Source organism: Hemiscyllium ocellatum, chromosome 35 (genome assembly GCF_020745735.1).
Source record: "Hemiscyllium ocellatum isolate sHemOce1 chromosome 35, sHemOce1.pat.X.cur, whole genome shotgun sequence".
Classification (NCBI taxonomy): domain Eukaryota; kingdom Metazoa; phylum Chordata; class Chondrichthyes; order Orectolobiformes; family Hemiscylliidae; genus Hemiscyllium; species Hemiscyllium ocellatum.
The window spans coordinates 14,320,024-14,336,313 of NC_083435.1; the positions used below are offsets into that span (position 1 = coordinate 14,320,024).

At 48.3% G+C, this 16,290-nt stretch overlaps 1 protein-coding gene across 2 annotated transcripts in view; it reads left to right on the plus strand.

Moving 5' to 3' along the window:
• LOC132832385 (early estrogen-induced gene 1 protein-like) overlaps positions 1-13,177 on the plus strand; it is a 36,281-nt gene extending 23,104 nt beyond the window's left edge. For both annotated transcript variants that reach the window (XM_060850336.1, XM_060850338.1), the window contains exons 7-12: positions 906-1,051; positions 2,824-2,934; positions 4,125-4,293; positions 6,074-6,195; positions 6,609-6,678; positions 10,697-13,177. In XM_060850336.1, the coding sequence (XP_060706319.1) occupies positions 906-1,051; positions 2,824-2,934; positions 4,125-4,293; positions 6,074-6,195; positions 6,609-6,678; positions 10,697-10,736 (658 nt within the window). In that variant the 3' untranslated portion in view covers positions 10,737-13,177. The remainder of the gene's footprint in view (positions 1-905; positions 1,052-2,823; positions 2,935-4,124; positions 4,294-6,073; positions 6,196-6,608; positions 6,679-10,696) is intronic.
• The last annotated feature ends 3,113 nt before the right edge of the window (positions 13,178-16,290 follow it).

Below are 16,290 nucleotides of genomic sequence, written 5' to 3' on the forward strand. Positions count from 1 at the left end.
AAAATTTAAGAGCACAGTCTTAAGTTGTGATGCCTCCTCCCACCCCACCCCCACCAGCTGCAGACATGCTCCAATCTGATTTGCCTGTGGTCTCATTGAAGGGCAGAGCAGGCTCAGGAGTTGTCAGTGTGTCCGTTTTTAACCCTGTCGCTCTGCGTTGTTTTCCAACTCTTCCTGTTTTTGGTGGCTGTTGCTTATCCCGGTTGGATGTGTGAAGTGACCCTGGGTTTTGTTATCAGAGTAACCCGCCCAGACCCATTTCCCTACCCTACTACTCTACGTTTAATCTTGACCTAACCTACACTTTGGGGCAATATAGTCTGGCCAATTTACCCCAACCTGCACATCTTTGGATTGTGGAGGAGACGCACACAGGGTGCGGGGAGGATGTGCAAACTCCACACACAGTCGCCCGAGGCTGGAATCGAACCTGGGTCCCTGGTGCTGTGAGGCAGCAGTGCTAAGCGTTGTGCTTTGCTCGAAGGAAAAACGACCCATATCCTCCTCAAAGCGTGGCAGAATGCCCGCAACAATCCCCAAAGCCTTGATACCCTTCCTATGTTGTTTGTCTTGAGTGCACTAATCCACCAATGCCTGGTCAGTGTTTTATAAGTTTATAGTACATGGCAACACCCCTTTTTTAGTTTCCTTTTGAGGAAAGTGCTTGTCCTATGATCTTCAAGATTCTTGTACAGGGCACTTTCTAGTGTGTAACTTTGTTTTTTGAATCAAAGTGGTTTGTATTCTGATTTGAGAACCAGTTGGCAACCTGGTGTGGTGGCCATTTTACTTACTTGGCCAACTGTGGCCAAGAGGTTGCTTGATCGGCGTTCAACTTGCCGGTGGCACCTTTTTTTTTAAAACACAGAAATGTTTTTAACTTCCTCGTTTCTTGCTCCCCACAGGCCACCCTCCACAGCACAGCCCATTGAGGTCCTGGGGCGGCAGGATTCCCTGGCTCCGGACTGCAAGGGAGATGATGGTAAAGGGAGCCCTGTGTCAGAGGATGGCTCTTCCAAACTGTCGAGATCCAGGTCCTTCCTGGCTGCAGGTAAGAGGAGAATCGCTGAGCTTCCCTGTTCCCCCAGCTGGGTTGGGAGCAGCAGGCTGAGCTGTACAAGGTTCAACCCCAACATACGGGTACAGAGGTCGGGGCAATTATCACCGAACGTCCCAGAGGGCTCTTCATACGGGTGGCATGGTGGCTCACGGTGCCAGGGACCTGGGTTCGATTCCAGCCTCAAGCAACTGTGCAAACTCCACACAGACATTCTCCCCGTGTCTGCGTGGGTTTCCTCCGGGTGCTCTGGTTTCCTCCCACAGTCCAAAGATGTGCAGGTCAGGGTGAATTGCCCAGGCTAAATTGTCCCAATTTAGGCGCATTAGTCAGAGGGAAATGGGTTTGGCTGGGTTACTCTTCGGAGGGTCGGTGTGGACCTGTTGGGCCGAAGGGCCTGTTTCCACGCTGTAGGGAATCTAATCTAATCTTTACGCTCACCAAACCCTGTCTCTACGAAACATTTAATCCACCCACCTTCCTTGCAGGGAGACCGCTTAATCTGGCTGTTGTCACACTGCTGTCAGCGGGAGTTGGCTGGGTGTAAATTGGTTTGGGGAGAGTCTCCTAGCCCCCTTCCAATGAAGAAATGTCTTCCTCCTGTCCATCCTTGCTCGAGGTGTAACACCACAGTCTACGAGGCTGTGGGTCATGTGGTGGAAAACGGGATTACATAGCAGAAATGCTCTGTCTGGTGCAGGCACGATGGGCTGAAGGGCCTCCTGATGTGCTGCTGAAGTTTTGACTCTAAGCCCTGACGTCGCCTCAGGAGTAGGCCATTCAGCCCATCGAGTCTGCTGCTGCCTTCAATGTGATCGTGGCTGATCTGATCATCCACAGCTCGGCTTTCCTGCCTTTTTCCCCTGGATTCCCTCACTGTTGGAAAATCTGTCTATCGCTGCCTGGAATATACGTAATGACCCAGCCTTGGTGCCTCCTGAGAAGAAATTTCCCTTCCTCTCACTCTACTGTGTGACCCTTTATGCTGTCCTCTGGTCCAAGGTTCTCCCATGAGGGGAAACCAACCTTTCCCCGTCTCCCCTACTGAGTCAGAGATTCATAGAATCCCGACTGTGTGGAAACAGGCCCTTCGGCCCACTAAGTCTACACCAATCCTCTGAAGAATAACCCACCCAGATCCGTTCCCCTACCCCATTACTCTACGTTTACCCCTGACTAATGTACCTGACCTCCGCATCTGTGAACACTACGGACAATTCCAGCGCGGCCAGTTCACCCTAAACTACACGACTGTGGGAGGAAACCGGAGCATCCGGAGGAAATCGACGCAGACACGGGAAGAATGTGCAAACTCCCACACAGACGGTCACCCGAGGCTGGAATTGAACCCAGGTCGCTGTGAGGCAGCAGTGCTAACTACTGAGCCACCAAGTCCTCGAAGTATGTTTCAATGAGGTCGCTTCCCATTCTTGTAAGCTCCAATGAGTACAGAGCCAACCTAACCTCCCCATAAGACTATCCCTCCATTCCTGGGATCACCTGAGTGAACCACCTCTGGACTGCCTCCAATGCCATGTATATCTTGCCTTAGACAAGGAACCCCAGTTGTAGCGGTATTCCCAGTTGGTGGTCTGACCCATGCCTTTATATAGTTTTGGCAGAATCTCCTGACTCTTATATCCCCCCCACCCCCCAGCCCCCCTCCCCCTCCCTTGGGGTCGGCTTCCCTGATTGTTAAGTTGTCAGTTGTTAAGTGCTCTGATTCGGCTAAACCCACCACCTTGTTCTATTTTTCTCCCCCCAAGCGGGTGTGGTGGAGGATTTGGAAAACACTACCCATGTTGCTCCGGAAGAAATGATCCGACAAAGGCATTCCCGGAATTCCAGTGCCTGCAGCCAAGTATCAAAGTTTTCAGGTGAGCAACGTCCCTCCCTCGTGGGAGGGGTGAGAGGAAGGGGAAAGAGGGCTGCTCCCTGTTTGTACCCATACCAGGCTGGATCTTTTCTGGTGTCCGCTCTGGTCCACACGGTACCTGGCTGTTGGACTGTGTGGGGCATCACACTGGAGCACCAATTCCATTACAGGTATCCCCCTCACTATCCGAAAGTAGTGTCCCTATGAAATCTTCCGTAAGCCAAGATGGCGTAAAGTGAAGAAGCATTAAGTTATTTGGGAAATTTTTCATCTTTTTTTTATTTTTCTGTAAAACGAAAATCCTCTTTGGTTAACGAGAACAACTACTAATGTAGGTCTTTTGTCAAAGCCAAGTGGCGTCAAGCAAACTTGCAAAAAGCGGGGGATACCTGCATTCGGAAATCCACCTTCTCCAGAGGATAATGGGATAACACTCTGGGGTGGGATGCTTGAGATGTACTTGGCTGAAGTGGAAGGGCGGAGGTGGCTTTTGACTGGGATGGGCTATAATCATCCTGTCTCTTTATTGATGGCAGATTGGTTACAATTGGTATCACTTTCCCCACCCTCCGGCCTCCCAGTCCCATTGAGATGACCAGCTTTATCTGTGCTCCAACTGAGTCTGTATGTGTGTGTCATGTTGTTGTATAAGGTCATGGTTCAGATAGATATATTGAGGTTACATTAACCGATCAGATGAGGCTATCTTTGGCTGGAGAGCCCAGGCAGTCCAACACTAACTTCTGACGGAGGCAGACTAGTCTGAGGGAATTCTGTCTGACCAGCCAGCTCACTTGATACTGATACGATCAGCAACTGCGTCACGTTTACGACTGGTTCCCGAGAAGGAGTGGGGTGTAGTTCTTGGGGCTAAAGGGAATGGGGGAGAAAGCAGGAACTGAGTACAGCGTTGGAGAATCGGCCGTGATGGTGGGAGAGGATTTCATGGGGCTGAACGGCCTACTCCTATTTTCTGTGGCTCAGTGTCGTCTTGCTGGTGGTCTATCCTTTTTAACCATTGGCCCCCAGACCCAATATGGCACTGGTGGATTGTTGTCTGCTATAGCCAACCCACAAAGGGGTGGATAATGCGGGGGAGGGGTTGGAGGTGTGTGGTTGGGTAAGACTCTCTCTGTGGCGAGTTACTAACCTGGAGTCTGCCTCTTCCTCCGTTCCTTGCCCTCGCGGTAGGTTACAGCTCCGAGTGCTCCCCCTCCGTCTCCCGCTCTGAGTCGACCCACCGGCGGGAAGACTCCTCCGGGAGCAGCGGCCTCGGGAGCATGGCTGACGTCCGGGATCTCGGTCCGGAGAAATCGACGGTGCCCTTCAGACCACCGCTGCGTTCCGAGCGACTGTCGAGGTAAGGTCTGAGGAAGGTGGACGGAGGGGAGGGACGGGAGTGGTGAAATTTTAAGGTTGGTTTGGGTTAGCTTGACGGGGAATGTTGCTTTCCCCCCAAAACCATCCCCCACTCCGGGTCGGGAAGGCCTGGTTTCGAGCCCTGAGAGTGGGAACCCAGGCTGCAGCACTGAGAGGGTGCCGCAGTGTCAGAGGCACCGTACTCCCAACGAGGCTGCTTGACCAATGAGACTGACCCAGTCACCGCAAAGGCTAGCTCCACCCGATCAAGGTTTATTTTTAAAAGATACCGGTGACGTGCCATGTGAAAGACTGATCCAGCAGGAGAGGGGTGTTAAGGATAGAGGATTGGCTGGCTGACAGAAAGCAGGGGATTGGGATAAATGGACGGTGAGCTGTAACTAGTGCCAGAGAGTTCATAGAATCCCTACACTGTGTGAACTGGCCAGTTGCCCCAATAAGTCCACAATGACCATCCGAAGATGTATCCCACTCAGACTATTCCCCTACCCTGTTACTTTATATTTACCCCTGACTAAAGCACCTAACCTACACATCCCTGGAACACTATGGGCAATTTAGCATGGCCAATTCACCCTGACCTGCACATCTTTGGACTGTGGGAGGAAACTGGAGCACCCAGAGGAAACCCACGCTGACACGGGGAGAATGTGCAAACTCCACACACGGTTGCCCGAGGGTGGGATCGGTCTCTGGCGCTGTGAGGCAGCAGTGCTAACCACTGAGTCAACACAGTCCAGTTCTGGCACCTCAACTACCGTGCACTACAATGTGTACAAATGATCTGAAAGTGGGGACAGGGTGTAACATAGCATAGTTGCAGATGATACTAAAGTAAGTGGGGAAGCTTACAAGGAGATGAAAATCTACAGATGGGCTAGGAGAATAGGCCACAATCTGGCAGAGAGAGAGAGTTGAATGTGGATAAGTCAGTTTTGGTCTGGAAAATAAAAAAAAAGGCAAATTTTATTATTTGGAATGGGAAGCGTGAATCGCAGAAGGTGGGTGTGCAGGTGCAGCACGTCATAAAGAAGGCAAATGGAGTCTTGGTAATTCCTGCAAAAGGGCAGGATTATAAAAGTGAGGTTACAATTATATAAGGCGTTGGTGAGGCCACATCTGGAGAGCTGGCCTCCTTCCTTGAAGAAGGATGTGGTGACGCTGGAGGAAGTGCACTCGGCAGATTCTAGGAATGAAACCGCTACCCAGTGCGGAACAGTTAAGTCGCTAGGGTTTGTGCTCGCTGGAGTTCAGCGGAACGAGGAGGGAGGGGGGGAAATCTGATTCAGGTACGTAAAATACCAAAGGGGGTAGATAAGGTGGACATTGAACAGACTCCTTGTGGGACACTCCAGCAAAGAAAGGTCACAAGTATAGAGTGAGATGAGGAGAAATTACTTCTGAGGGTTCTGACTCTGTAGGAGTCACTGCCCCAGGGTACAGTGGAGGCAGAATCGCTCGACAGATGCAAGGAAGAAATAGATACGTTTCCGATGGAGAGTGGGAGGGGGCAATGGACTATGGAGAGCAGGCCGGAAAGTGGAATTGAGATCAGAAGATCAGCCATAAGCTTGTTTAAATGGTGGAGCGGGCTCGAAGGGCCGAATGGCCTAATCCTGCCCCTGATTCCGCTGTTCTGAGAGGTTCATGGTCATCGGGAGCATGGAGAGACACTTTGTGAAGCTGGCGTAGTGGCCGGTGGTGGTGGTGGGAGCGGTGGACGGTCGTGCCTCACGCCCCCTCCTCTCCTGTGTCCGCAGGCGGAAGACCGAAGCAGCAGAGAGCCGGCCCACGCGGGTGGAGGACACGCGGGTGGACGCGGACGACATCGTGGAGGAGATTGTCCGGAGTCAGGACTTCAGCCAGTCCAGCAACACGGAGGGTGAGGAGCTGGGGGCGGGTGGGGGGCTGGGGGGCTGGGGACTGGGGGCTGGGGAAGCGTGCACTCACGAGGTGCCTGTGCGGCGGTAGGAAAATCTACAAATCACACAACACCAGGTTATAGTCCAACACCTACCACCTGGTGAAGGAGCGTCGCTCCAAAAGCTAGTGCTTCCAATTAAACCTGTTGGACTGTAACCTGGTGTTAGTGTGATTTTTAACTTTGTACTCCCCAGTCCAACACCGGCACCTCCAAAATAGGAAAATCTGGCCACTTGCGGCCTCTGTTTTAGAAAGGTGCTGCGTAAATGCAGATTGTTGTAGTCCAACCACTTCCAAGGCCGGAGCCTAATTTTCTCTCTCTTTTCTCTCTCTCTCTCTCTTTTGTTTTCCTCTTGCATTTTTCTTTTGCAGACAGCGGCCTGCAGCTGTACGTGGGTCGAGATGGCACAGTCCGACTGGGGGGCGTGCAGAGCGAGAACAGGTAAAGGAGGAAGCTGGGACACTGCAGAGGGGCAGCGTTCTTTTACACCCCCTTCCCCCATCCACCCCACTCCCACTCCCCTTCCCCACCCCCCCACTCCCCTTTCAACCACCCACTCCCCCTCCCCTCCCCCTTCCCTTCCCCCCCCCCCCCACTCCCCCTTCCCGCCCCTCCACTCCCCCACACCACCATGCCCTGATCTAGACGTGAGAGTTCATGCCCCATTCTACCAGGCGCCTGTGCCCACTGTACTGATGCGATGTGGGTTTATCCCAAGACTGTAAGAAGCCTCAGCAGGAATAGTCCTCCCTCAAGCCTGCTCCACCATTCGACAGGATCTTGGCTGATCCAGCGTTCCTCATGTCCATTTCCCTGCCCTCTCTCTGTAACCCTTGACACCCCGACTGAGCCAGGAGAAATTCTCACCTGCTCCCCAGAGCCCCTTTCTCCCCCTCTGCTTTTCATCAGAAACATACCTGTTTCTCTCGAATCATCTGTTGATTTGATTCTGCCATCCACTGCCACTCTGGGGCAGTGCTTTGCACCTATTCACAACCCCTTGAGAGCAATCATTTCTCGTCCCCTTTTTTGCACATTCTCCCCCATGTCTGCGTGGGGTTTCCTCCCACAGTCCAAAGATATGCAGGTTTGGTGAATTGGCCATGCTAAATCTCCCCACAGCGTAGAGGGATGTGTAGGTTAGGTGCATTAGTCAGGATGAAGGGCTTATGCCCGAAACGTCAAATTTCCTGTTCCTTGGATGCTGCCTGACCTGCTGCGCTTTTCCAGCAACACATTTTCAGCTCTGATCTCCAGCATCTGCAGACCTCACTTTCTCTCCGCATTAGTCAGGGGTAAATATAAGGTCGGGGAATGGGTCTGGTTGGGTTACTCTACGGAGGGTCGGTGTGGACGTGTTGGGCCGAAGTGTGGAAACAGGCCCTGTTGGGATTCTGATTCATGATCACAGCCTTAAATGTGCACATGGTCCCTGCCTGACAACTCTCTGTGGCAAGGAGTTGCAAAGATAGCCAACCCTCGGACAGAAAAATCTCCTCATTTCGGTCTGCAATTTGAGCCCTTTATTCTGAGTCAATACCTTCTGGCCCTAGACCCTCCCATGAGGGGGAAACATCCTCTTAGCATTTACTCTGTCGAACCCTGTTTAAAACCCTACATGTTTCAATGAGATCACTGTCATTCTTCTAAACTCCAAGGAGCAGCGTCCCAAACTGTTTAAACTTGGTTCGTTTAAGACCTATCCCTCCATACTGGGGATCATCTGAGTGAACCCTCTCTGATCTGCCCCCTTCAGGTGGGCATGAAATGTTTAGTAGAGTTATCTCAGAGTAGAACATTGGAAATCTCCCTAAACATTCCTCACCCAACATCGCGTCTATAATTTTTTTTTTAAAAATCCCAGTTATCTGAAAATTTGTTCTTAAGAAGTTGATTCCCAACGTTTAACTCCATTATCATTTGAGGATAACTTTCCTTTTAACCCTGAGGTTTTAGAAGTTGGGATAACAACCTAACAAATCATTTAAATAAAAGGAATGTGATAAAATGGATATAAACGTTTTCCTGCATTGGATGATGTCTTATTTTATTTATTTATTTTCTAAAAAAATTTATTAGAAGAAAGTGAGGACTGAAGATGCTGGAGATCAGAGTCAAACAGCGTGGCACCAGAAAACTGCACAATATCAGGCAGCATCCGAGGAGCAGGAGAGTCAATGTTTTGGGCATAAGCCCTTCATCAGGAATGGGTGAAAAGCTGATGCTAGAAACATTTGACTATCCTGCTCCTCAGATGCTGCCTGCCCAGCTGTGCTTTTCTACCTTTTGACTGATTTTTAAAAAATTATTGTCCCATGTACTGAGATACAGTGAAAAGTGTTGTTTTGCGTGATGTACGGGCAGATTGTACCATACAAATTACACCATGTAACAGAACGGAGTGCAGAATGTAGTGTTTACGGCTGCAGAGAGAGAGGGGAATTAACATTTTGAGAGGTCCATTCTGATAATGGGAAGAAGCTGTCCTTGAATCTATTTGCACGGGTATTCAAACTTCTGTATCTTCAGCCTGATGAAAGAGAGGACAACCAAGATGGGAGGGGTCTTTGATTATATTGGTTATTCTCCCGAGGTAGAAGTGTAGATGGAGTTGATGGATAGAAGGTTTCTTTACGTGATGGACTGGGCTGTGTTCACGACTCTGTAGTTTCTTCTGGTCCTGGGAAAGAGCAGTTGCTATACCAAGCTGTGATTCACCTAGCAAAGATGCTTTCTATGATACATCTGTTAAAAAGTAGGAGTCCTTGTGGATGTGCTAAATTTTCTGAGCCCCCTAAGGACATAAAGACGTTGCTGTGCTCTTGCGTTGAGGTGGGTGGCCCAAGACTAATTGTTACTCGCAGGAACTTGATGCTGTCGAACATCTCCACCATTGATGTAGACAGGGGCGCTCCCTCCACTCTGCTTCGAGAAAGGGGATTGGCTGACAGGAGCTCAGTGGTCAGGTTGCATCCTTTTTAAGAAGTGTTTTCTTTGCTAAATGTCAAGGCCTTGTTTGCCAACTTCTGCTGGGGGTGGGGGTTAGAAATGTCCAGAGGTGTGCAGGTCAGATGAATCAGTCATAGTAAATGTGGGGTCAGGGCGTGGGATGGGATCTGGGTGGGATGCTCTTCGGTGGGTCAGTGCAGGCCCAATGGGCTGAATGGCCTGCTTCCACACTGTGTAGGGATTCCGGTTCTATGAAATCAGGCCAGTGTGTTCTGGGAGTGCAATGAAGGTTTTCCAGACTGATTTCCTGGGATGGCAGGACTGACCTATGAAGAGAGACTGGATCTATCCAATTCTGACAGAACTAGACGTGGGGAAATGCAGGCAGGATGTTCCTGATGATCAGAGAGCCCGGAGCTGTTGGTCATGGTCTTAAGGATATGGGGTCGGCCATTGAGGACTGAGATGCGGAGAAATGTTTTCACCCAGAGAGTGGGGAGCCTGTGGAATTCTCTGCTGTAGAAAATTGTCTCTCTTTCAGGATAGAGTAAGATAGAGTTCTTTGGAGCTATAAGGGCATCGGGAGAAAGTGGGAACGGGGTGTTCACTCATGGGGTGAAGGCATTACTACCCAGGCCAGCTTTTATTGCCCATCTCTAACTGCCCAGCAGGAAGTTATAACCAGCCTGGGAGTCTGGAGTCACATGTAGTCCAAGTAAGGATAGCAGATCCCTTCCTGCAGGGATATTGGTGAACCAGATGAGATTTTCCAAGCAATCAACAAATGATCATCATCAGACTCTTCATTCCAGTTTGTTATTGAATTCAATTGGTGGGATTCAAGCCCAGGTCTCTGGATTAACAGTCCAGCAATTAATACCACCAGGCCATCCCCTCCCCTGGCATTTGTATAGTCCCCCACTATCACTGGAACAGCAAGGCCGAATGGCCTACTCCCACTCCTAATTTCCCTTTCTGTTGCGTTGTAGAGTCAAACAATATGGAAGTAGACCCAACTCTTCCATGTTGATCAGGTTTCCCAAACTAAAATCATCCCACTTACCTGCGCTTGGCTCATATCCCTTCCCTATTCATGTACCCATCCAAATGCCTTTTAAATGTTGTAACTGTATCTGCATCTACCACTTCCTCTGGCAGCTCATTCTCACATATGTACCAACATCTGTGTGGAAAAAGTTGCCCCTCTGGTCCCTTTTTTAAATGTGTTCTCTCACCTTAAACTTTATGCTCTTGAGTTTTGAATTCCCCTACCCAATTGAAAAGACCTTGGTTACTCATGTTATCTCTGCCTCTTGGGACTTTACAAACCTCTAAGGTCACTCCTCAACCCCTCTCCTATTTTATTGGGGGTCTCCTTCTGAAATGTTTCTCCGATGACTTGAGTCAGAGCTGCAGTGATGCTTTGAGACGGAAGTGGGACGTGGGTTTGCCTTTGGGAAGTAGGCCATGTTTCCATAGTGATGGGTTTCTTCCTCCCTCTGTCTTGTAGGTGGTGCGACTACAAGCCAGTGGTTATCGAGAGCCACTGAACTGACCCGGGCGGCGGATAATCCTGATTTTCCTTCCTTCGTGGTGTTCTGTTTGTCTTTGCTGCTCTTCCAGCATCGCGTGTTCCGAAGGACCGGGAATTCCTGACTGGGAAAGCCACGGAAAAGGTGGATGCCAGTGATCCTTTATTCTTTTTAAAGGAACAATAATTCTTACTGAGAGGACCTAGCCGAAAGAAATGAAGTGGCCTTGGATTTCTGGAATGACTTGGGTTAAACTAGGACATGTGTAGGGGTGAGGGAAAACTTGGAATTGTGAACTGGGATCCAGTCCTGAATATGAATGAATATTAATTAATAACTGCATACTAATAGTTGTATATATTAATACATGGCACATGATGCTCTGAAGAGTTTGCCGAGGCTTAGACCTGTAGCTTGGCAATGATCATGAACCATAGCCTTCTATTTATTTTGAGGTTTAAGGAGATGTAGCGGAGGGAACCATTTAAGTCTTGAATGTGGGGTTTGAGACATGTACCATGTGGTTTTCTATGATGCAAGAGAATTGACCTTTGAAATCTTTTTAAAAATTCAAGTCTACTTGCTCGGGAGTGCAGGGCAAGTGGACATGCCTAAATGGTTGCAGGGAATGTGGCTGTATATGGGTGACAATAAATCTATGGTGACCTCCCTTTTACTACTTTTGAGCAGTATTCCATCTCCAATACTTGAACAGCTCTAGACATCTTGGAGGTAAATGAGGGGAGCGGCCTCTCTCTAGTGCTCCCCGATGACATTTCCTCTGTTGTTGGCCAGGGTTAGTGCATCCCAAGCTTCCAGTTTGTTCCCAAGGGAACTCTGGATAATTTGAGATTTCCCCTTGCAAGTGGCCATCCTCTCTCGCCCTGCATTGCAGGGGAGGGGTTTCGCATTTTCTACCAGGGAGGGCGTTCTTAAGCGGCAGTAGTTACTGATGGGGTTAACACCGGATTCTGCGGAATTTTGAATTTTAATTTGGATCTAGATATATACCCATTGCCTTCTCTTATCTCGCTCCTTCTCACTTCCTGTCACCCATGTCGTTATCATGAATTTGCAAACCAGACCCTGTCGGAAACAGGAAAGGAAATACAGTTTGTGGGTTTCCCACACCCCCCACCTTTTATGTTGCAAGCTCATAGATTTCTCTTGGATTTTTTTTTCTGTTTCCAGAAACATATGACCGCACCAATTCCCGAAGCCTAAATCCTGGAGGGTTTGTTAACGCTCGTTTCAGATCCCATGACAGGGTTGAGTGTTTATTTTTTGGATTCTGGTGTAACAGGTTTTGATGGAGCAGGAGATTGTACATTCTCTGTCTCTCTCTTTCCTCCTCTCCCTCGCCCATGTGGATCTAATCCTGACAGAGAGGGTCAGTGTGCAGATTGAGGACTTTATAATAAGTGTGAGAAAGGAACTCTGGTGAGTGCCCATTCTAACCTCCCCAACCCTCCACATCAAAGTACAGGGATGCTGGTGTTAATGCAATCACTAATTTAAAAACCATGACAGCTTAACAACATCCTCCCTGGTAGAAAATACCTTCCTTTTGAAGTTTTGTGCCAACTGAAGGTTGTTGAGAAATCATTTTGAGAGATCAGGATCTTTTGCATTAGACCACCCATCAAAGAAGTTAAGAATAAATGTATTCTGAAGTTTTGAATGATATGGTGGAGTGGTGGTTCAGTGTTATGATATTCCCCCTTTTTAACCCAGTATTTAAGATTCTTTTTAATAAGAAATCCAATTTACAGCGATAGTTTTGGGAATGATTTTTCAATCCAGACAGGAGGAGCCAGGTACCTGGGCTCACATCCTTCCTGGTTTAGTTTGGCTTCTGTGTGTGTGTTCGGTAGTGTGGAGTTCCACTCCATGCTGTCCCTCCCTTACTCAGTTCCCAAATAGTTCACATCTGAAAGGTGGGATCAGCACTTAGTGTAATTTTAAACTAGCTTAAAAGTCGAGTCAACCGAGTGAAAGATGATAATTGAGCCTGTTAGACTTTATTTCATTCCCCAGTAGCGACATTTAAAGGTGCCATTCTGTAAAATTTTCAGAAAGAAATTGCAGGGGGATTTCCTCATTTTTGAGGAGGAGGCTGGAGTGAAACTTTCTGGGAAACCTCTGGTGTTACTTCCTCTTGCACAAATAATATGATGAGTTTGAGTGATTTGTGCACAATATTTTGTTTTCTTTCCACTTTAGAGTGTTTGCTGGGGATCCTTTTTCTTACGGAGATCGTGGCCCCTTTTAAACAACGTGCATTTTTATATTAAAGCTGTTGAGGAGATGCAGACTTGAGGTTACTTTCTGCCCTTACCAGTGAAAGTTTTCTAGGTGCTTCTGTACAGTGCTGTTAGTTGAAATATTGTATGAGAGTGGGCTTGTCTATTTTTTTACAGTGAATAATTTTCAATAAAATGTGGGTTTTTTAAAAGAAACACTGTAATTTCTTTTTCATTAACAATCCAATCTGTGGTGCATAGGACTGCATAGCAACCTCACTACGCTATCGTCAAAGTGTACATCAGTGAATGCAAATAGCACCGTTTGGGTGGAGTTAGAATAACCGACATCAGACGACAATCTGACATGTTTGCATTGAGGCGCAGCAGACTTGTTCCTGGGGCGATGGGATTCGCACAAAAAGAAACTGGATCAACATGGTGGCTCCGTGGTTAACGGTGCCGCCTCAGTTCCTGGGTTCGATTCCAGCCGTGGGTGACTGTCTGTGTGCCATTTGCATGTATCTCCAACCCCCCCCCCCCCCCCCCCCCCCACACACCCACACACACACACACACACACACACACACACGTCGGTGTGGGTTCCCTCCAGTTGCTCCGGTTTCTCCCACACTCTCTAAAGATGTTCAGGTTAGGTTGATTGGCCATGCTAACTTAGCATAGGTGCAGATTGGGTGGGTTAGGGATAAGGTAGAGGGGTGGGTTCGGCTGGAATGCTCTTTAGAGGGTCAGTTAGGGTTCAATGGGCCAAATGACTTCCGCACTGTAAGGATTCTACAACTATATTTACTGCAGTTTAGTAGAATTGGATAGGGTGGGGTGAGACCGCTTCCAGAAACCCGTAAATTTGATCAGGACTGGACTGGGTCAATGCAGGAAGAATCTTCCCAATGACCGGGATGTCCAGAACAAGGGCTCTCGGTTAAAGGAGTGGGTTTAAGCCATTTAGAGCAGAGATGAAGCAAAATGCCTTCACCCAGGGAATGGGGCGCCTGTAGAATTGCCCATTGCAAAGTGGTTATAAAGTCAGAAAGATGTACAGCATGGAAACAGGCCCTTCGGTCTAACCCATCCAGGCCGACCAGATATCCCAAACCAATCTAGTCCCACCTGCCAGCACCCGGCCCATATCCCTCCAAATCCTTCCTATTCATATACCCATCCAAAATGCTTCTTAAATGTTGCAATTGTACCAGCCTCCACCACTTCCTCTGGCAGCTCATTCCATACATGTACCACCCTCTGTGTGGAAAATGTTGCCCCGTAGGTCTCTTTCGTATCTTTCCCCTCTCGCCCTAAATCTTTGCCCTCTCTAGTTCTGGATTCCCCCACCCCAGGGGAAAGACCTTGCCCATTTATTCTATCCATGCCCCTCATAATTTTGTAAACCTCTATAAGATCACCCCTCCGCCTCCGACGCTCCGGGGAAAACAGCCCCAGCCTGTTCAGCCTCTCCCTATAGCTCAAATCCTCCAACCCTGGCAACATCCCTGTAAATCTTTTCTGACCAACATCCTTCCGCTAGGAAGGAGACCTGAATTGCACACAATATTCCTACAGTGGCCCAACCAATGTCCTGTACAGCCACAACATGACCTCCCAACTCCTGTACTCAATACTCTGATGAATAAAGGAAAGCATACCAAATGCTGCCTTCATTATTCTATCTACCTGCGACTCCACTTTCGAGGAGCTATGAACCTGCACTCCAAGGTCTCTTTGTTCAGCAACACTCCCTAGGACCTTACCATTAAGTGTATAAGTACTGCTAAGATTTGATTTCCCAAAATGCAGCACCTTGCATTTATCTGAATTAAACTCCATCTGCCACTTCTCAGCCCATTGGCCCATCTGGTCAAGATCCTGTTGTAATCTGAGGTAACCCTCTTCGCTGTCCACTATGCCTCCAATTTTGATGTCATCTGCAAACTTACTAACTACACCTCGGATGCTCGCATCCAAATAATTCATGTAAACGACAAAAAGTAGAGGACCCAGCACCAATCCTTGTGGCACTCTACCAGTCACAGGCCTCCAGTCTGGAAAAACAATCCTCCACCGCCACTCTCTCTCTTCTACCTCTGAGCCAGTTCTGTATCCAAATGGCTAGTTCTCCCGGTATTCCATGAGATCTAACCTTGCTAATCAGTCTCCCATGGGGAACCTTGTCGAAAGCCTTACTGAAGTCAAAACATTGAATATTTTCAAGAAAAGTAACACAGTTGTTGGGACTGAAGGGATCAAAGGATGTGAGGTAAAATAAGAACAGGGAAATTTGTTAATGATCAGCTATAATTGTAGTAAACAGCGGAACAGGCTTGTTAATTAAAAATTAAAAATACTATATATGAATGCACGAAGCATTAGAAATAAGATGGATGAGCTTGAGGCTCTTTTGGAAATTGGCAGATACGATATTGTGGGGATAACCGAGACATGGCTTCAAGTGGATAGGGCCTGGGAAATGAATATTCAAGGCTACATGTGCTATCGTAAGGACAGACTGACGGGCAGAGGGGGTGGGGTGGCCATGTTGGTAAGGGATGATATTCAGTCCCTTGCGCGGGGGAACCTAGAATCAAGGGATGTAAAGTCAGTATGGATAGAGCTGAGAAATTCTAAGGGTAGAAAGACCGTCTTGGGAGTTATCTACGGGCCCCCGAACAGTAGTCTGGATGTCGGATGTAAGTTGAATCAGGAGCTGAAATTGGCCTGTCGCAAAGATGTTACTACAGTTGTTATGGGGGATTTCAACATGCAGGTAGACTGGGAGAATCAAGAGGGCATTGGACCTCAAGAAAGAGACTTTGTGGAGTGTCTCCGAGATGCATTCTTAGAACAGCTGGTGCTGGAGCCTACCAGGGAGAAGGCAGTTCTGGATCTGGAATTGTTCAGGGACCTCGAAGTGAAGGAGCCATTGGGAAGTAGTGACCATAATACAATAAGCTTCAGTCTGCAATTTGAGAGGGAGAGGGTACAATCGGAAGTGACAATATTTCAGTTGAATAAAGGGAACTATGGAGCTATGAGGGAGGAGCTGGCCAAAGTTCAATGGTGCAATATCATAGCAGGGATGACAGTGGAGGATCAATGGCAGATATTTCTGGGTATAATGCAGAAGATGCAGGATCAGTTCATTCCAAAAAGGAAGTAAAATCCTAGGAGGAGGCAAGGGTGGCCGTGGCTGATGAGGGAAGTTAAGAAACATATAAAGTTAAAAGAAAAAAAGCATAACATAGCAAAGATAAGTGGGAAAACGGAGGACTGGGAAGCTTTTAAAGAACAACAGAGGATTACTAAGAAGGAAA